Source organism: Panthera uncia (assembly GCF_023721935.1).
Source record: "Panthera uncia isolate 11264 chromosome C1 unlocalized genomic scaffold, Puncia_PCG_1.0 HiC_scaffold_3, whole genome shotgun sequence".
NCBI classification, from domain to species: domain Eukaryota; kingdom Metazoa; phylum Chordata; class Mammalia; order Carnivora; family Felidae; genus Panthera; species Panthera uncia.
In genome coordinates this window covers 27,860,823-27,883,239 of record NW_026057584.1, presented here as the reverse complement: position 1 = coordinate 27,883,239, position 22,417 = coordinate 27,860,823, and the positions used below count along the sequence as shown (strand labels likewise).

Below are 22,417 nucleotides of genomic sequence, written 5' to 3'. Positions count from 1 at the left end.
AATGGAATAAAATAGAAACCCCAGAACTAGACCCACAAACGTATGGCCAACTCATCTTTGACAAAGCAGGAAAGAACATCCAATGGAAAAAAGACAGTCTCTTTAACAAATGGTGCTGGGAGAACTGGACAGCAACATGCAGAAGGTTGAAACTAGACCACTTTCTCACACCATTCACAAAAATAAACTCAAAATGGATAAAGGACCTGAATGTGAGACAGGAAACCATCAAAACCTTAGAGGAGAAAGCAGGAAAAGACCTCTCTGACCTCAGCCGTAGCAATCTCTTACTCGGCACATCCCCAAAGGCAAGGGAATTAAAAGCAAAAGTGAATTACTGGGACCTTATGAAGATAAAAAGCTTCTGCACAGCAAAGGAAACAACCAACAAAACTAAAAGGCAACCAACGGAATGGGAAAAGATATTTGCAAATGACACATCGGACAAAGGGCTAGTATCCAAAATCTATAAAGAGCTCATCAAACTCCACACCCGTAAAACAAATAACCCAGTGAAGAAATGGGCAGAAAACATGAATAGACACTTCTCTAAAGAAGACATCCGGATGGCCAACAGGCACATGAAAAGATGTTCAACGTCGCTCCTTATCAGGGAAATACAAATCAAAACCACACTCAGATACCACCTCACGCCAGTCAGAGTGGCCAAAATGAAGAAATCAGGAGACTATAGATGCTGGAGAGGATGTGGAGAAACAGGAACCCTCTTGCACTGTTGGTGGGAATGCAAATTGGTGCAGCCGCTCTGGAAAGCAGTGTGGAGGTTCCTCAGAAAATTAAAAATAGACCTACCCTATGACCCAGCAATAGCACTGCTAGGAATTTATCCAAGGGATACAGGAGTACTGATGCATAGGGGCACCTGTACCCCAATGTTTATAGCGGCACTCTCAACAATAGCCAAATTATGGAAAGAGCCTAAATGTCCATCAACTGATGAATGGATAAAGAAATTGTGGTTTATATACACAATGGAATACTACGTGGCAATGAGAAAAAATGAAATATGGCCTTTTGTAGCAACATGGATGGAACTGGAGAGTGTGATGCTAAGTGAAATAGGCCATACAGAGAAAGACAGATACCATATGGTTTCACTCTTATGTGGATCCTGAGAAACATAACAGAAACCCATGGGGGAGGGGAAGGAAAAAAAAAAAAGCAAGTTTTTGTATTAATCCAGTCTTTGTAGTTGCTTTGTACTAGAAAGGAGCTCTCTGACACTAAAAGTGTCAGAAAAGAGATTTATTCATGCCACCTGTGAAGAACACTGATTCTGATATCTCAAACATGCGGGGCTACTAACAAGAAGTGACATCACCATAAAGGGATTTATAAAGATTATTATCTATCGAGGCTAAATGAGCTATTTTCTATGAAGTCTCATGAAAGTTTGAGCTGGAAGATGGAGACTAGCTAGTCCAACATTGTTATCTTCAGTGTCCCTTTAAGAGTTTGAGAAATATATTATGTGCTTACCGTGTATTGCTTCTGTAGTAAGCACTGGAAACAATGAATTGTTTCTGTCCTTGCCCCATGATGATGTCCTAGCCCCATGATGATGTCCTTGCCCCATGAGATGATGACCTAGTAAGGGAGGTAGACATCTTTCAGTATGGTGTGTGAGTTTAACAACAGAAGCATCCCAACTACAGAACCAGTGAAAAAGTATCTTAATTGATTGGGGATGAATACAGTAGGCTTCCTGGAGGAATAATCATCTCATTTTAAGAGTAAAGGAGCAGGAATTAGATGTGTAGAGGAGGAGAGTAAAAGGACATTCCTGGCAGAGGGAATAGGATGGGCAAAGGCAAGCAAGTATGAATTGGTGACATATCACGTGAGTGACACATAAAAAGAATAAATGATCTGGATATAAACTTATGTAACATCTAAAATTTCTGAAGGTGTGAATCATGTGAAACATGTAGATGAATAAATATCAGAAGAGAAAAGATCCTTTCTTTGAGACCTTTTCCCATACAAATAGGATAGAATTAAATCTGGTCAAACTTTGATTTACTTTTCAGTGAAAAATTATGTGTAATTATATGTAAATTGACTCAAAATTTCTTCAATTTGTGTGTAAAAAACTAGAATGACATTTTGAATTCACTGGCTAATTTAAGAAATTTCCATTTTTAAATTCTCTTAAAGTTGAGAGATGCATATCAAAATATTTAGGAGTGAGGTGTTATGCTGTCTGCAATTTACTTTAAATTTTTTTTTTAACGTTTATTTATTTTTGAGACAGAGAGAGACAGAGCATGAACGGGGGAGGGGCAGAGAGAGAGGGAGACACAGAATCGGAAGCAGGCTCCAGGCTCTGAGCCATCAGCCCAGAACCCGACGCGGGGCTCGAACTCACGGACTGTGAGATCGTGACCGGAGCTGAAGTCGGACCCTTAACCGACTGCGCCACCCAGGCGCCCCTGCAATTTACTTTAAAAGCCCACAGCAAAAAATAAATTCGATGAAATAAATATGGTAAAATATTAGCAGGTCAGTTCTAGGTAATGTATACATATATGCAATATTCCCTGTTTTATTTATGAAAAAAATTTTGTAATAAAAGGAAACATTTTCCCATGTCTATGAAAGAAAAGGAAAAGTAAATGCAAATACCTAGTTATAAAATGATTCAAGTAGTTAAAAACAAAACTCAAAATATTAATGGTCCTGGTTCGATTTCACAAATGTGGGATTATATTGTGTTATGGGTAACTGTAAAACTGAAAAGAGACAAAGTTGGAGTCTCCAAATTTTAGATTGTTCTGTGTAAATATCACGGTTTGAGGAGCTTCACTAATAAGTAGTTTGTCCTGGCATACAGAAAAGATTACGAGGAATGTAATTAATGGTGTAATTTGTAAAGTGAGTCATCAGGCAATTAATTAGTTTCTTGCTAACTAATGAAAGTATTTACTCACATGAAATGTGAAATGATGATCAAAGAGGAGATGTTAATTAAGATTTCTCTGTATTATCTTTGTGAGGTCATGGCTTCCCCAATCCTTTCAACCTTTGTGAATATTTATTATTATCTTTGTCAAAGGGCCACCAGAGAGATGAACACAATCTACAGAAACATTATATTTGGGGAATGTTGGTTTTCTGAATTTTGGGGGGTATGTGTGTGTGTTGGGTAGTATCTTGCAGGGAACTAGAAAAGTGTCCCCTTTAGAGCATGAAGAAAATGTCAGCAGATTTGGCTCCATAGCAGTTTAAAAACTACATAATTATAGAATAAACTGGTCATTGGATTTTAAACTTATAGTAAGACCTTATTCCATCATGTGGCTAACTCTTGCCAGAAAATATCAAATGACATTGCAGCATACATTTTATAGGGACAACTTGTTACCAGAACACAGGAACGCACAAGAAATGTTTGTCCACGTCCAATTTATGTAGATTGCACAATAGATACCCAGTAAAGAATCGGACAGTCCAGATAAATAAGGATGCATGACTCGTTAAAGACAAAGTGAATGGATGGGAAGCCATGTGGAATGTTATCAAAATACAGAAGAGTGCTTAGGGTAAAGTTGATGAAACAGACTGATTCATTGCACTCTGCTTAAACAAGAAAGGAAAACAAAATGCAGGTAATGGTGGAAAGAAGCCGGTGAAGCTGTGCACCAGAAGCAGGAGCCAGTGTGATGGGTTCCTGGGTTGCTTGTGACATGTAAAGGCCAGGCTTTTATTGTGTGAGCAAAGTGAGGCTGTTTCCAAGAAAACGTTCTCTTTTATAGGAACAGTGTGGGCGAGGGAAGACATTTTCTTTTTCTTCTTGCTTCAGCGGTCCCCAAAGCAAATCAAGTCATTTGTTTCCATGTGATATGGAGGACACTAAGAAGATAATTTCAGGTTTATGCTGGATTCTTTTCTGTACAGATCAGTGTTTGCATGACTATTCAAAACTGAACAAACAAGTTGATATCATGAACATTAGCTAGAACAAAATTCCTCAGCTACAGTTAGTGCAACTGGTAACTGAAAAATTGAGAGAGTTATAATGGATAGTACCTGTAGTAGCAGAATAAGGGTGCCCAAAGATGTCCATACCCTAATATCTGGTGTTATGCCTGTGTGTGCTATATTACATGGCACAGGGGCATTGCAGGTGGGATTATGGTTACGGGCCTTAAAAATAGGGAGATTATCCTGGATTATCTGGATGGGCTCAATGTAATCTCATGACTTCTTCAAAGTGGCAGGAGAAGTTGGGCAAATAAGTAAGGGAAAAGGAGAGTGGAGGAGACACTTGAAATGTGAGAAGAGTTTGACCTGCCTCCTGACTTTGAAGATGGAGGAAGGGGTCATGACCAAGGAATGCAAGTGGCTGCTAGAAGCTGATAGCCAGCAAGGAAAGGGGGAGCTCAGTCCTAGTTGAACTCACTGGACTTCTGACTTCAAGAAATAGTGAGATAGTAAGTTTGGGTTATTTGAAGCCATTACGCTTGTGGTAATTTATTTTGGTAGCAATAGAAAAATGAATACAGCACTCATTAAAAGTACTCTTATTTTGAAATGGAGGATATGTTCTCTTCTTGGAAGTTCCCACACAGGTAATGGAGAGGAGCCCTGAAGAACACAGTGTTGGCACTGACTGACTTTATCAAGTCCATGTCAAGTGCTGGGTGGCTAATGCGTGGAATAAAACAGAATTCCCCACCTTCAGGGTCCCTGTGGTTTCAGAAACCAATACTAAAATAACACTTAATATTGGAAAGCAATGACAGCTCAGGTAAAAATATAGCAGGAAAGAGGATAAGGAATGTTTTGAATGTAATTCTAAATGGGGAAAGTTTATTCAGAAGTAACAATGTGAGTAAAAGTCTGTAGGATGGAGGGTGATAAGTGTTGAGGCCATGGGGGAATTGAACTGAGAGGAGAGCAGGAGGACTTTAGCTGAGATAAATAAATAGTGGGATCTTGAGGGGCTTTCAAACATTTATAATGTCTTTATAAGTCTTTAATGTCTTTATAAGACTTGGCTTCTGCTGGGAGTGAGATGGGAAGCCTTTTGGAAGATTTTGGCCTGTTTTGTGAATAACTGAAAGGAGAGGAAGAACGAATCTGGAAGCCAGATTTATGTTTCAATGAAAAATTTCTTCAATTTATGTGTAAAAAACTAGAATGGCATTTTGAATTCACTAGCTAATTTAAGAAATTTCAATTTTTAAATTCTCTTAAAGTTTGAGATGCATATTAAAATATTTAGTAGTCAGCTGTTATGCTGTCTGCAATTTACATTAAAATACCATAGCAAAAAATAAATTAGATGAAATAAATACGGTAAACTATTAGCAAGTGTCAATTCTAGGTGATGTATATATGTATGTGTATATATACACACACACACACACACACACACACTCACATATATACACTATTGTCTGCTTTACTTATGAAAAAAATTGTAATAGAAAGAGAACAAGTATTTTCCTCATGTGTATGAAAGAAAAGAAAATGGAAATGCAAAAACCTAGTTATAAAATGATTCAAATAGTTAAAAGCAAAACTCCAAATATTGATCCCAGTTTGACTTCACTAACGTGCGGTTATATTGTGTTGTGGGTAACTATAGAACTGAAAAGAGAAAGTTGGAGTCTCCAAATTTCATTTCATTTTTTTAAAGTTTATTTATTTATTTTGAGAGAGAGAGAAAGAGAGGCAGAGAAAGAGGGAGAGAGAGAATCCCAAGCAGGCTCCACACTGTTAGCACAAACTGACATAGGACTTGATCTCACCAACTGTAAGATCATGACGTGAACCAAAATCTGGAGTTGGACGCTTGACTGACTGAATCATGCAGATGCCCCAGGAGTTTCCAAGTTTTAGGTTGTTCTGTGTAAATATCATGGCTTGACAAGTTTAGACCATGGGTGTGACAATGGAGATTGTGAGAAGTGATTGGGTTCTGGATGCATTTTGTCCATTCAATCCCCCCCCCCCCCCCCCCCTCCCCAACCGCCCCACTCTGTATCTTTATACTTGATTCTTGAAGAAAGTAGATTTTGTGAGAATTTTGTTTAAGATGAGTGTTAGACTTAAACAAATGTCTAGAATTATTGGTAAAAAAAAAAAAAGGATCACTGGTAAAAAGGCAAATCCAAATCTTGGAGCTTATCTGTGAAGCTCAATCTGTTTCATATATCATATTTTTTAACATCAATTTTTTAAAATCTAGGGTAAAAAAATGTAGCTACAACTATAGAAGCTGTTCACAATGAATTCCAATGTTTCTTATATATAGTAATTGCTATAACTCATATATACTGGAATCACTAAAATATTTTTAATTTATGCAAACCAAATGTTCTTATTAGTGGACCTTTAAGGAGGCTGTGTGGATGAATCTTAGGACATTTGCACCTAGTTTCACAACTACTAATTTGTTTTACATTTTGCTGCAGGTATTTTGAGTGCATTTAGTGTCTGGTTCCAATTGCATTTTTGTTTATTTGCTTTTTAATTTTTTCCTTTATTAGAGGGAAATTGTTTCCCAGAATGGGATGGACTCATTTGTTGGCCCAGAGGAACAGTGGGGAAAATATTGGCTGTCCCATGCCCTCCTTATATTTATGACTTCAATCATAAAGGTATTGAATTTTTCTGCAATGATTAATTTGGAATAGAAATGTACTTTTCCCCCTAATGGATGCCAAGGGAACTGAGCAATCTCAATGTTTTTCTTTGTGTCTTTACAGGAGTTGCTTTCCGACACTGTAACCCCAATGGGACGTGGGATTTTATGTACAGTTTAAATAAAACATGGGCTAATTATTCAGAGTGCCTTCGCTTTCTGCAGCCAGATATCAGCATAGGAAAGGTAATGATATTGGGGTGCCTGGGTGGCTGGGTGCCTGGGTGCCTGGGTGGGTTAGGGATCTGATGATTTCGGCTCAGGTCATGATCTCACGGTTTTTAAGTTTGAGCCCTGTGTCTGGCTCCACACTGTCAGTGTGCTTGGGATCCTCTCTGTCTGTTCCTCCCCATACTATCAAAATAAATAAACTTAGAAAAAAAAGGGAAAGGTAATCATATTTTTGTATTTGCAAACCCCTAAGGGAAAACAGAATAATATTTTTATGCAGTTCTTGGTTGTCAACTACTATATGTAAAAACCTTTTTATTCTGGGACAAAAAGATTATAAAAGATAAAAATAAGTTTGGAATGTTTTTAGATATCTAGTTAAGGAAAGGTGTAGGACCTAAAACATTCTGTATTTTCTTTAGGCTAGAGTTATCTGGCTGAGATACAGGCATATATATTAATAAATATGTGTCGGTGTCTATTATGTTATAGCACATTATGTTTATATTATATTGTATTATGCTATATTACATTATATTATGTGTAAAAATTGAGATAGGTAGTCAGCAGCAGGATTCATGACTTGTTTTGTTACCTATGAATGGTTCCATCTCATTTCACTCTATATTCCTGAAGGAGATTTGTATTTTTAAGATGTTTTTTTCATTTCATAAGATTAGCCAGTAGGTGATTTCATTAGTATATGAAAGATTAGAGTTGTAGAATTACGGAGCAGCAAGGGCATCCTATAGGTCTGCCAGACGACACCTTAATTTTACACGTGAGTCAACTCAGAAGCAGAGACTTTGGGTGTTAGATTGACCCAGCTCGCTGATGACAGGATCTAAAGTGGAATCCTGTTCTCCAGATTTCTCATCAGTGCTGTTTACAGTATAGCAATCATATGTAAACTTTGGAAACTTCTAGATAATCAATTTTAAGTGATATATATGCTTTAAAATTCATGCTTAATTTCCTATCACTCAGCCCTCGTAAGTAAAATTCTTGATGTATATGCATATGATGTTAGGAGTGAATATGATAAATGGATGTATAAATTATTTCTATGGTGGACCTGAGAACAGTCTATAATACATAAACTGCCAGCATTAGACATTTTTCTTTATGCTTCATTTTTTTTTTTTTAGTCGGGGTGGTGAGTAGGGAGAGCAGTAAGGGAAGCGGTGAGTTGAAGATGTCTTTGATTTTGCACTACTAGGATTTCCTTTCTTAACTTTCTTCTTTTCTGACACATAGTGCTATCACCTTAATGAACTCTAGTAAGTTCCTGAAAGAACTTCAGCTTTATATTTCATTGTTGACAAGCTTCTTGCATAAAATTAGTCAATGTGAGGAGATGATGTATTCCACTATGGAGCTAAAACTAACAATGAGTTAATATTAAATGCTTCAAAATAATTTTAATTTCATTGACACAAGTAAACAGTGTTTACTGTGATGAATTTGTTTGTGCATTAAATGATGATGCAAATCTTCCACAGCTTTTAAATGGCCATTCAGTTAAATCATGGTTTTATTTACACTGAACTCTACTCTTACAACCACTCTTTGTGATTACTATATATTCCAACAATCAAAGTATCCAAAGATGGTAATACACCCAACTATGTACTAGTTCATGTGAAAATGATCTAAAAATTAACTGAGGAGCACTTGGGTGGCTCGGTCAGGTAAGCATCCAACTCTTGATTTTGGCTTAGGGAGTGATCTCCATGGTTTGTGAGTTCGAGCCTCATGTTGTGCTCTGCACTGACAGTGGGGAGCCTGCTTGGGATTCTGTCTCCCTGTCTCTCTGTTCCACCCTGATTGCTATCTCTCTCAAAATAAATAAAAAATAAGCTTAAAAATTAACTAAAAATTTTGATGAATTTTGTTAGCATAAATAATTTTATCTCAATTAAAAAGATAAAGAGTGTTTTCTATTGTTTACAACCTTTAAGCAATAATTTGAGAAAACTTAAGAAAACTAAATATCCCCTACTAAGAAAACTGGATATCTCCTGAAGTTTTGATATACTCTAGGGTAAAGTGATATTACTTATTTATGAGGTATTAATTCTTAATGGTTGTAAGGAGAGCTTTTGTATAAGGAATAAGAAGTAAAAACCAAAAGAGTGTGCATTAAGAATAAACATCTTTATTGGGGAAAATAAGATGAAGATATTTTACACATCTGTTGTTTTGTTCCTTAAATAATTTCCTTATTGTTGGCTTGACAAAATGAGACAGTTACTATTAGTAAAAAGATGGGAAGGAACTCTTATGATAAGCCATAAGGTTATTAAATTTTTGAGAGTATTATACTTAAAATAGTAGTATACTCTAAAAATTACCATATAATACATCTCATTTCTAAAGGCTAAATGAACTTCTGGAAAGCAATTTAGCAATATATATGAAAAACACTTCAAAGTGGTCATAACCTTTCATCTTATAATGTTATGTCTAAGGTTCGAGTATAAAGATTTGGACTGGGGGGAATTGAATGGACAAAATGTTCATTGAACCACTAATTATTATAGTGAATATTCTGAGGAATATAAGTTTTCAGTGAAGCACCTTCCAGAGAAGGTTAAATAAGCTTATATAAATGTTTTTTGTAAAGACTTTGTGGCCTTAGGAAGTGCCTTTGTTATACAGTTCACAGAAAAAAAAAAAACAGGTAATAAAGTTGTATGTATATTAAGAATGTAGATGTTCAAAACAATAGAAAATGCTTCATGGAGATAGAATGAAAAGAAATACACAAAATACAATGCTTCTTTTTGGTTGGTAGGAATTCAGGAGATTTTTCCTCCCCTCTCTTTTATATTTTACACATTATCCAAATATTTTCTATAGAAGGTTTTAATATTTTATTAATTGATAATAAAATGTAGTAAACATTTTTAAAAAGGAACAAGAGGCAAAATCTTTTGTTTCCAGTTAGGATGTAGGAAGCTGTAGGATGTAAGAATAGATTGAATAAGATGCAAAATTGTTAATTTGTAATAACTCATGATGAGCTACGGATGCCAAGAACTCTAAATGATCCTAATTCTGCAAGTGGGAAAGCCCTTCCTATAAGAGACCTGTGACTGCTGTTTATCGCTGGGTTTGTAGCAGAAGAGGAACAACCACACCATCGAAGGGAACAGAAAGAAAATAGCCAGGCTTTTAAACCAACTTTTAACAGACAAGGGTTGGCACGAGGGCTTAGATTTCCAAGAAGTGAGCCACATTCACAGTGAGCTTTCACCCACCAACCAGTTGTTTCCCATGGGGCTTCACTGAGTGTGTGGAGGCCGTGTGCCAAAGGCTGGGGGTAGCACAAGTGGGCTAAAAGAAATCCCCCAAGAGTGTATAGGGCTCTCAGAATGAGAGGCAGCAGTTAGCCAAAGGCATAGGACAGAACAGAGGCCCCGTGGGGCCTTCACTAGATGCATAATTGTACAGCCCATATGCCAGGGAAGGGCAGGAGAGCAAAGCAAGATCGCTAGCAACTCAAAATGCTGACGGATGGTTCAAATAGCTGCACAAGTTCTGTGGCTTGGAAAATGTCAAGTGTGCTAAAATCCATATAATGGCCACTAGAGGCTGCTGGTGCTAAGATCTCCAGGTCTGCTGAAGGAGTCTTGATTCTGCTCTCGAAACCTAAAACCAGGATAAAAGGAATCACAAAAAACATAAAACAAAAAACTACAACAGAGCTCAACTCAGCTTAGCAACAGAGTAACTCAGCCTCCCTAAAGAACCCTGACAGAGGAAGAGGCCTGCTTTTCAGGCTGTTACCATCATATACTTTAGTCCCTGTTATTCAGTTGCTTATGGGGCCTGGAATGTAACACAAATTATAAGGCAGGAACCCAAAATCTCTAGTAAAAATAACAGCTGAAAAAAACCCCAGATGATCCAGGTGTTGGAATTTGCAGATGAGTACTTAATAATAACTATTAGAAATATGTTAGATGATTTAGTGAAAAAGGTACATAACAATGGAAAAATCAGATAAATAAAAACTTAAAAAAATAACAAATTCTAAAATTGAAGTATTCAGTTCAAAAATGAATTCATTTGATATTCAACAACATACTGGATACAGCATGGTAAAGGATCAATGCACTTAGGGGCACCTGGGTGGCTCAATAGGTTAAGCGTCAGGCTCTTGATTTTGGCTCAGATCATGATCTCAGGGGATCATTACTTTGAGCTTCGAGTCGAGCTCTGTGCTGACAGTGTGGAGCCTGCTTGGGATTCTCTCTCTCTCCCTCTTTCTACTCCTCCTCCACTTGCACTCTCTCTCTCTCTCTCTCAAAATAAATAAGTAAACTTAAAAAAAAAAGAAAATCTTAAAAGCAGAAAAAGAAAAATGGCACATTATATCCAAGGGAATAGCAATAAAAAAGATGCCTGCCTTTTAGTCAGAAACAATGGAGGCCAGAATACAATGGGATAACATCTTTAAAGTGATCATATGCATTAAGATAAAAGTAAGAAAATGATACGTTGCAGACAAAAAATATGAGAGAATCTTTCTCATACCTTCAGTATAGGAAATAATCAAGAAAGTTCTCTAGGGTAAAGAGAACTTTACCAGATGGGAGCATAGATAGGTAGGAAGGAATGAGAGGTACTGGAATGGGTATAATGTGGATAAAAATGACAGACCAGGGGTACCTGGGTAGCTCAGTTGGTTAGGCGTCTGACTTTGGCTCAGGTCATGATCTCACAGCTCATGAGTTTGAGCCTCATGTCGGGCTCTGTGCTGACAGCTCAGAGCCTGGAGCCTGCTTCAGATTCTGTGTCTCCCTCTCTCTGCCCCTCCCCAACTTGCTCTCTCTCTCTCTCTCAAAAATAAATAAACATTAAAAATTTTTTTTTAAAAATCACAGACTAAATCAATAAACAAAACTATTCTTATCATTATTTATTGCTGTTTTATATCTAATCTTTATATCTGTATCTATAATTTAATTCATTTAAAAGTCTATTGACTGCTTAAGGCAAACATAATAGTCTCTTATTAGGGTTTATAAATTATGTAGACAAAATCTAAAAGGGACATAGTCTGGGAAGCAAAATTGAGTGTACAATTGGAAACTTTAGTTTGTGAGATAGTTCAATATTATGTAATGTAGGCTCTGATGAGTTCCGGATGCATAATTGCTAAAAAATAACACAAGTGCAGTTTTAAGAAATAATTGGACCCCCGCTCCCCAAATGGAAGGTAAGGAAGTAGGTATAGAGGAACGAAGAAAAGGTAAGACATCCAGAATGCAAATACCAATGTGTTATATTTAAACCCAACCTTAGCAATGATTGTATTCAATGTAAATGAAGTAAACAGTCACTTAAAAGGCAGAATGGGTAATAAAAGTATGGCTTAATTATATACAGTCTTAAAGAAATGTACTCTAAATAGAAAGATACAGATGAATGTGAAGATAATAGATTTGTTGATATCAAAAGGGGGGATAAGTTATATGCAGAGCATACCTTAAGCATAAGAGAGTTGGTGTGACTAACTAGACTTTTTTTTTTTTAACCAAACAAAATTTTATTTTATTTATTTATTTTTTTTAATGTTTATTTATTTTTGAGACAGAGAGAGACAGAGCATGAACGGGGGAGGGTCAGAGAGAGGGAGACACAGACTCTGAAACAGGCTCCAGGCTCTGAGCTGTCAGCACAGAGCCTGACGCGGGGCTCGAACTCACAGACCGCGAGATCATGACCTGAGCTGAAGTCGGCCGCTTAACCGACTGAGCCACCCAGGCGCCCCAAAATTTTATTTGTTTTTAAAGGTTCTTTTCTCCTCACTCTGCATTTGACCTTGTAGCCTCCCAAATGGTTGACACATATCTGTGGGTAAAGACCCAGCACAAATTCATGCTGAATGTGTTTATAGTCAGGGTTTTTTCAGGCACATTTTTTTTATTTATTTTATTTTATTTTTTAAATTTATATCCAAATTAGTTAGCATATAGTGCAACAAGGATTTCAGGGGTAGGTCCCTTAATGCCCCTTACCCATTTAGCCCATCCCCCCTCCCCAAATCCCTCCAGTAACCCTCTGTTTATTCTCCATATTTAAGAGTGTGTCTAAGTAGACTTTAAGACAGTATTATCTATGTGGAAGGACATATAAGAATGATAAAATAATCCATTTGCCAGGAGGAAATAACAATCCTAAATATGCATGCATCTAAGGGCTTCATAAAACAAAAATTGTCAAAGCTAAAGGGAGACATCATCAAATCCTATCATATTGGAATTTATAAAAATGCCATTCTGTCAGTAATTGGTAAAACAATTAGGTAAAAACTTCCATAGAATATCTTTCAAATAATTTGATTAAAATGACATTTATAGAATACAATAGCCAAACACTACAAAATTCACATTCTTTTAAATTATACACCAAAGGTTCAAGTGTCAATAAATCTCAAGATTAAAATCATACAGAGTCTATTTTCTCAACACAAAAGAACTAATTGAATTCAATTAAAATAAAATATGTAGACAGTTGACAATATGTGTTGGAAATATGTGACCCATGGCAAAAGTTTAAACTGAATAATTATCAAAGCTGAATATATAAAAAATTGGGGGAAACAGTAAAAACAGAGCTTTTTTATAGCTTTCAATGCTTAATTAGAAAAGAAGAAAGGTAACCATTCAATAATCAAAAGTTCCACATTAAACTGTACACAGTAATACCTACAACAAAAGGAGACATCAAAATGGAATTCTACAAAATTTTCAAGTAACCCCACAGCGTGGCAGGAAAAATAAAACAGAGAAATGAAAAATAGAACAACAGAAAACAAAAAAATAAAATAATGGACTTAGCCTTAACATATCAATATTATATTTGAAAAATGGTTTAAATATACCAATTAACAGAGATTGAAGAAATCTATTAAAAAACATGATCCAAATGTATGCTGTTTACAAAGTTTGGAACATTTCAAATATAATGCTATACACAGGTTACATACGTACCATAAAATACTATTTGGCATAAGAAAGAACAAACTTGATATATGCAACAGCTTGAATGGATCTTGAGGTCATTACTCTGAGTGAAAAAAACAATCTCAAAAGGTCTCACACTGTATGATTCTATTTCTATAACATTCGTGGAATTACAAAATTTTTTAAACTTAAAATTTTTTAAATATTTATTTTTGAGAGAGAGAGACAGAGCACGAGTTGGGGAGGGGCAGAGAGAGAGGGAGACACAGAATCTGAAGCAGGCTCTAGGCTCTAAGCTGTCAGCACAGAGCCTGAACTGGGGCTTGAACTCACAGACCGTGAGATCATGACCCGAGCCGAAGTCGGAGGCTTAACCGACTGAGCCACCCAGACGCCCCTGAAATGACAAAATTATAAAGGTAGAAAACAGATTAATGGTTGCTAGGTGTCAGGGATGCTAGGGAAGAGGGGGATAAATGTGACTTTAAGGGACCCCACTCTGTGGTGGTAGAATAGTTCTGTATCTTGATTGCATTGCTGGTTACAAAAATTTACATATGTGGTAAAATGATGTAGAATTATAAACCCACACATTGCACCATATCAAATTTCTGCCTTTGATATTTTAGTATAATTATGTTAAGATGTAACCACTGGGGGATACTGAGTGAAGGATACATTGGACGTTTTTTACTATCTTTTCCAGTTTTTGTGAATTTATAATCATTTAAAAAAATTAAAAAGGAATGGATCATTGATTCATGTAACAATATTGGTGAATATAAAAAACAGTATGTTGACAAAAACAGTATATACTATTTAATTCTTAGTCTAAGAATGGTCAAAAAATACATGAAGTACATGAACAGATGATGCCAATTTGCAATGACAGAAGTTGGAACAGTAGTTACAAGGGGATGAATGGTGGGTGGGTTTCTGGACTCTCAAGGGGCACAGCACAGCTGGTTTGTCAAACCCATCAAACAGTTCATTTGAGATCTGTATTTTATGTAAATGACAGCTCAATAAAAACTTAAAGAAAGCTAGAAATAGTATTCCAAAAATGACATCATTTTTACCAGTTTCCTCTTAAAATAGCCATGTAATATGTGTTTTGTTTACTTCAAATATCACATTAGATATACAGCTCCACTAATTAAAGTGGACAGCACAAAAATTCATGAAATATTGCAACATTTAATTTTGCCTCAATTAAGCAAGAAATGTCAAAGATTATTTTATCTTTAACTCTGACTTAAATTTAGGAAGTAAAAGAAAGACCAGATGAATAATCAATGTTCTGTAAATGGGATAACACATTGCCTGTCTGTAAACAGGGGAAGACATGATTCTTAAGTTTATGCACATCTACTTATTTGTTGAAGCCTGTTTTTCTAATTAAATCTCTTCCCCTTCAGCAAGAATTCTTCGAACGCCTCTATGTCATGTACACAATTGGATATTCTGTCTCCTTCAGTTCCTTGGCTGTGGCTATTCTCATCATTGGTTACTTCAGGTGAGTGATCCCTTACCCCTTTTTCCATGAAGGGACAGGTTCTGTTTCCTATGTATAGAAGATGTAAAGGTGTCAAAATTTCTGCCCCCAAATATTTTTCTCAGTGCAAGTTTTTGAATTCAGCCTAGTGTTATGATATCATTTGGCTTTGAAGATTTATTTTTATGAGGAAATTCAGGGTTTTCGTTTTTGTTATTGTTTAAAAACTAAAAAAATCTTTAAAAGCATCAAAGCAGTATGGAACCAGTAAGCCAATAGATCTGCAGGACAGTGTATTGTTTGCAAAGTGATGCATGCAAAGTGGAGCAGAATGAGTTACAAAAATTTTCATTCCTGGTGCAAAGACTTCATTTTTCCCAAATGATTTTGGTGCCATTGGACAGAAATTCATTTAAAATGATTTCCCAAATTATCTGATGAGATATATAAAATAATCATATTTATTGCTTCTGTTGTGGTTTATTTTTTATCCACTGAGACTTTTGCCTGATTCAATTAAACTTAATCTAAATCAATACAAAATTTTGAGCACCAGGATGGAGATTAAACAGTGCACAGCATGTATGAGAAAGGTATACTCATGATGTTTGCAGCTAGTTTGTGACTCAAGTAGCTGAGAAAACAACTAGTGTACAGTGTGAGAAGTGCTATGATTCAGGTGGTGGATGGTAATTTGGGAGGGCAGAGTAAGAAGAGGAGGAAAGACCTCCCAAATGAAGTGAAATCTCAAAAGACACAGGAGTATAAATAAGATTTAACCAAAAAGGACCATTGGGGAACAGAGTTTATATCAAGAAAAGATTATATCAAGAAAAGCATGGAATATTTGAGAATTCAGAGTTGTGGTGTAGGTAAGTGATGGGCAGTGAGTGAGACAGGAGAGGTAAGCATGGTTAAGGATGTTTTGAGTCCTGAAGGTTATATGAAGAAATTTGAACTTTATCCAAAGACCAATGAGGAGCCATTGAAGAATTTTAAGCCGAAGAGTGACATGAAAGGTCACGTGTAAGGTGGAGGGTGAGTTGGTGGGAAACAAGATAGGAAGCTCATTTGGAAGAGGCTGTCAGAATAACTCCGGACAAGAAGATTGTGGCCTGGCCAACAGCAGTGGCTTTGAGGATTGGCTAGAAATGGAAGGTTTTGAGGTACATTCATTAAGACAATACGATTTTAAGAATTTAGTGCTAAGTTGTGTGTGGGAAAAGAGATGAGGGTACATGACATATTTAAAAAACAAAATGTTTTACTTTTTGTTTCTGAACATCTTACAATCCCCCTTCCTTGAAACTTCTCATATGTATTTCCTGTTTTGTCTTTCTCTTTTGATTTATCATTATCTAATGTACTATCTGATGTTTTACTTATCTTTTTATTTATCTCTTCCTCTAGAATGTAAAGCTACATAAGAGCATTAATTTTTTTTTTTGTTTGCTCATTGTAGCATTCTTAGTAGCTGCAATGTACTTGATATGTAGTGGTGCTTAGTAAATATTTGTTGAATTAATAAATAAATGACTAGTTTAATATTCCAACTACTTCTAAAATGATTACTCCTATTATGGTAGTATAGTTTACATTTTCAAAACTTTTTCTTTATTGATTCACTAGTCCATCTACTCAACAAGCATTTTTCTCTACCATACGATAGACTCTTTTTATTACTGATGGAGGACAAGTTAAGATATGTTGCAGACTGGAAAAGGAGTATATACACCATTGAGAGAGACTGACTCATTAAATGATTATCAAATCAAATAATGTTACTACTATAATACAATACTCAACAAGCATTTTTCTGTACCATATGATAGACTCTTTTTAGTACTGATGGAGGACAAGTTAAGATATGTTGCAGACTGGAAAAGGAGTATATACACCATTGAGAGAGACTGACTCATTAAATGATTATCAAATCAAATAATGTTAATACTATAATACAAGTTTTTATAAAGGGTATTGGGAACACCAAGAAGCTAGTCCAAAACTGACTAGATGACAGAGAGAGACTTCCCAGAACAACTGACATGTGAACTGATATTGCAATGATGAGAAGGAATTCAGAACATTCCAGAAGATGGGAACAGAATGTGCAAAACTCAGAGACAGGAAGGAGCAGAGTAGATGCTGGGAACATAAAAGAGTCCAATGTGAAGGCAGCATTTGATTCATAGGGAGAAGTGGCCAGGTAGCAATGGCCAGGAAGAAACCAGATTTAGTGGCACTGGGTTTTGCAGGCCCTTGTCAAAGGCTTTGAGTTTTGTCTTGTAAGGGGAGAGAATAGGGAGCTAATGAAAATTTTAAAGTAGAAAGGGAACACAATCAGATCTGTAAAAGTATGAAGGGGTTCTCAAAACAGTCTTGTGAAATTGGCTTGGCGGTATTATCCCATTTTAGAGACCAAGTAACTGAAGCTCAGTGTCCAAGGTCACAAGGTCACAGGTGGTCCAGTTGGAAACAGAACCTTCATCTTCCAACTCCTATCCAGAGTCTATTCCATTATACTAAGTGTAGCTCTGGTTGTTTAGAATAATAGGTGAATATTTATGAGAAAAAAAAGCTACATAGAATTTCGGGAGGATACAAATCACTAAGTAGTAATTCTTCAATTTACATGGTAATTTATCACTCTATTTAACAAATTCTTTCTAGATAGTACTTTTTATACAGTTACTGTACTGTATAGCAGAATGGTATACAAAAATTTGAGAAACTCTGTCTCACAAAACAAAGTACTTTTTTATAGGATAGTAAATCATGTTGAGTCTTCTAAAAGTCAATACCTATTTATACACTCTGATGGCACTATTCTCAGTCAGTGGTTTCTACAGACACCTGAAAACCTATCTGGTCAAATCCCACTTGCTTGTGAACAAACTCCCCCAAAAGAATCAGTGAGGAGGACTATCTGGGCAGAATGGACATGCATACATGTCCCTAACATACTAATAAAACACTTCCAAAATGTCTAAATTTAGCTCATTCTTATTTGGCCTACCCCCTCCTATGTTATGAAATATAACAATATGTTATTGGATTAAAAATTTCTTGCTACCTTACCTTTGTGTACTTTGTCCTTTCTGTAAGAGAAGTAGGATTGTGTCCATTGTACAGGGAGATTATACTGTCTCACAGTCAAGCAACGGTAGAGCTGAGCCAGATTATACATCCCTTCCTAAGTGTTGGTTTTTTTTTTTCCATCAAACTTAAAATAAAAAGGTCTCTTTTGGAGTTAGTTAGCTTTTTGCAAAGGAAATTAGTAGTACTGTACCTACTTCTAAGTATGTTATGACTTGTGTCTAAGATTCTTTTATGAACTCAAAGCTTTTTCTATTAAAGTAAGCTTGTTTACTCTTTAACATTACTTGGAAATAAAGTTGTGTAATGCTAGCAAAATATTTTACTTTTTCTTACAGAGAATGTATTGAAAATGTGAAAGTTCCACTGTTAATATTTATCCCTTTTCAAAATGGTTCTTCATTAACCATTTATTACTTTAATATATAGTTTAGTATAAGGCTACAGTATAATATAGTATAATAATTAACTGCCAGATCAGAAGAAACATGGTAGCCGATCAGGATAAATTTGAAATTATTATCTCAAAAAGTTACATTTTAGTTTTTGATCCCAGTTGTTTCTATTGGGAATATATAGTAATGGGTTTCTGTCTTTGTTCACGCGTACTATATTTTATCCTTTTGTGGAGGAGTGTGGGCTCATTTATGTATTTTCTTTCCCCATTTCTAATTTCATCCAAATCGAAGTACTGAATATTTTTTTTTCCATAGACGATTACATTGCACTAGGAACTATATCCACATGCACCTGTTTGTGTCTTTCATGCTGAGAGCCGTAAGCATCTTTGTCAAGGACAAAGTGGTCCATACTCACATAGGAGTAAAGGAGCTGCAGTCTCTGGTAATGCAGGGTGACCTGCAGAGTTCCATGGAAGTGCCTTCTGTGGACAAGTCACAGTATGTAAGTGTTTTCACCATTTTCTCTCATTACTGATTCATGTAACGTTATAGATACGTTACATTTTACAGTCCACTAAATATTGACTTGTTTGGGCTTATCTCATCTCTGAGTTAACAAAAATAGATGACCAATTTGTATAATGTTTACTACCTCAGTTCTGTCCTCAAGCTTCACACCTAGTTACTCATCATCTTAGACTATTAAAAGTGTTTGGGCTCTTTCCTCCAGAACATTCTGGCATGGAAACGTCAAAAATCACATCACTGGAGTGCATTTGGTGTATGGCTTCTAGCCGCTGTCGTGGCTTTCAAAAGTAAAAAGCCCACTTGCAAAACCAGAAGTGTGGGATTTAAAAGCCCACAACATTTAGTTTCTTTATTGTAGACTCAAAGACTTGTTCAAATATAAGGCGACAGAGTACTTGATTCTGTTCTCAAATGTCCTGGGATTATTTAGTGACCAGAATCACACAATATATCACACAATAATTCAGTTAATTAGATCACGGATGCAATATATCTGGAAATCAAGGATACTAGTTTATATGCCTTGATGGTATGAATTGATACCTTTTCTGTATCTTTGGCCTTTGCCCTGTAACTTTGTAGGTCCTCCTGATTCTGATTCTGGGCTGGCTTTGTGACTTGTTTTATCCAATAGGATGAAGTAGACATGGTAGTGTGACAGTTGAGGGTAGAGCTCTGTGAGTGAGCCCAGCCAAGATTAGCTGAACCTGGCCCAGATCAGCAGAATCACGTAGTCAGTCCATAGAATCATAAGATGTATTAAATGTTTATTGTTTTAGCCATTGACTTCTGGGGCATAAAAAAGACAAGAATAAAATAAACTTATGGTAGAATAATGGCTAATATTTCTTCTTTATGCTCTTCTGTACTTTCCTAATTTTTTCTGATGATTAAGTCTTATTTTGATAAACAGGAGAAATTAAAGAAAAGTGATTTTTTGGTAACTTCTAATCTTATTTTAAAAAAATAGAATCAAGCCCATAGTCTTAGAGATGCGGTCTTAAAATAACTTTGTTCTCTCTTCCAGCAGTCTTGGCTTTCCTAGACACAGGAAATAGATTATAAAAAAGAAATGGAGAACTGCTTTTTGGTGGTCTGATATTGCATCTAGCACAGTTTAGGGTTCTAATATGATACAATTCTGGTTTATTTGTAACAGATTGGGTGCAAGATTGCTGTTGTGATGTTTATTTACTTCTTGGCTACAAATTACTATTGGATCTTGGTGGAAGGTCTCTACCTGCATAGTCTAATCTTTGTGGCATTCTTTTCGGACACCAAATACCTGTGGGGCTTCACCTTGATAGGCTGGGGTAAGGTATTTATGTCTCCTTTCCCTTTAAACTGGATTGTAGATTTGAGGACTTTCTGTTAAGCCTATCCTTAGCATACTTTCAGCCATTTTCCTGAAATCTCTCCCCATTTTATCTTTATCCCTCCTTTTTTCTCTTCCATTGTTCATTGGGGAGAGTTATTAAGATCAAGTCTGTAAGCCCCTCAGTGGTAAGAAACTTTTCGTGTTTAACTTATGGTTGGTGTTCTTAGGCCAGATTCTTGAGAGAATTCTTTGGCAGGAATATAAAAGACCACATTGTTAGCCATAGACATTTAGAACTGCTATGCTAATGTCTTATGTCAATGTCCTGATTTAGCAATGATTTCATTCTAAATATTTTGATTTTTAAAGTTCAAAGCTGTACTGATACATCATTGGTAAGTTGGTGAGAATTCCAGGAAGGAATTTATGAGATTGCATCTCCATTGCATTTAATGATACGAATTACAAGCTAATTATGTGGACTTATCATGTCTTTTGGAAAAAAATATTCAAATTACTTTATGCATATGTAATTAAAAAAAAGGATAATCAGCTCACATTCCAAAAATGCCTTATAAGTACTAGACTGGACTAGGCACTAACTCAACATAACATGGGGAAAAGGATGTTGCTTTTTTGTCCAAATTTAAGAGAACTTAAAACTCTTATGTGGCTGCAATTAAGAAACCTCATGATCAACAATTGCAGATCTCAATTGTTATTTTATTTTATTTTTTTAAAGCTTATTTATTTTGAGAGAGAGAACACACACACACACACACACACACACACACACACACAAAGAGAGTGGGGGAGGGGCATAGATAGAGGGAGAGAGAATCCCAAGCAGGCTCCTCACTGTTAGTGCAGAGCCCTATGTGGGGCTTGAACTCACAAACCGTGAGATCATGACCGGAGCCGAAATCAAGAGTTGGACGCTTAATCGACTGAACCACCCAGGCATCCTTCAATTGCTGTTTTAATATTCAGATTATGAGGTGCTTGGCATTGGAAAAAAATTAACTAGGTGGTTCAAGATTAATTTGAAGGGCTTTTTTTTTTCCTCCTGCAAAATAAGAATATTTCTTTGCTTGTTTTGCCTTAATATTGTTTTAACATTTGAAAATGTGAAGTAAGGAATATTGAATTTCCTGCTAGTTAAGGAATAAGATTTAAGAAAGCAAAGGGTCTATTTACTATAAAATTTCATTTATTATGAAATGATTGTTGTGAATAGTTTTATTTCTGAAGGCAGCTTGTCTGTTTTAAAGCTCTCCCTTTGACTAGCAGTTACTAAAAAAAAAAAAAAAGATGCATTTTATTTTTTTAGAGTACTTTGGAAATTTCCTCAATAGTGTTTGGCAGTTTGCCTTCAAATCAAAATTACATCTGTGTACGTACATAATTACTAGAAGTTGGTAAAGGTGTTGATAGAAAACATTTGTCTGAGTTATATTTTATATTTTGGATTTCAACACCACTGGTCACACATAATAAATTCTTTTTTCTCTGTTTACTTATTGGTTTGATGGTTAACTCCCCCGTTAACTCTTATTTGGTCAGGGGCACCTAGGTGGCTCAGTTGCTTAAGCCTCCAACTATGGCTCAGATCAAGATCTTCCAGTTTGTAAATTTGAGCCCCGTGTTGGGCTCTGTGCTGACAGCTCAGAGCCTGGAGCCTGCTTGGGATTCTGTGTCTTCCTCTGTGCCCCTCTCCCTCTCACTCATGCTCTGTCTTTGTCTCTGTCTCTCTCCAAA

General features: G+C 36.0%; 1 protein-coding gene across 2 annotated transcripts in view; it reads left to right on the top strand.

Moving 5' to 3' along the window:
• Positions 1-22,417, top strand: part of PTH2R (parathyroid hormone 2 receptor) — an 86,415-nt gene that overhangs the window by 28,712 nt on the left and 35,286 nt on the right. Inside the window, exons 3-7 of one of the 2 annotated variants that reach the window (XM_049615020.1) lie at positions 6,519-6,629; positions 6,738-6,859; positions 15,240-15,337; positions 19,126-19,315; positions 20,501-20,654. In XM_049615020.1, the coding sequence (XP_049470977.1) occupies positions 6,519-6,629; positions 6,738-6,859; positions 15,240-15,337; positions 19,126-19,315; positions 20,501-20,654 (675 nt within the window). Of the gene's footprint in view, positions 1-6,518; positions 6,630-6,737; positions 6,860-15,239; positions 15,338-19,125; positions 19,316-20,500; positions 20,655-22,417 lie in introns of those variants that run through there. The other variant, XM_049615021.1, reaches the window with a different exon arrangement.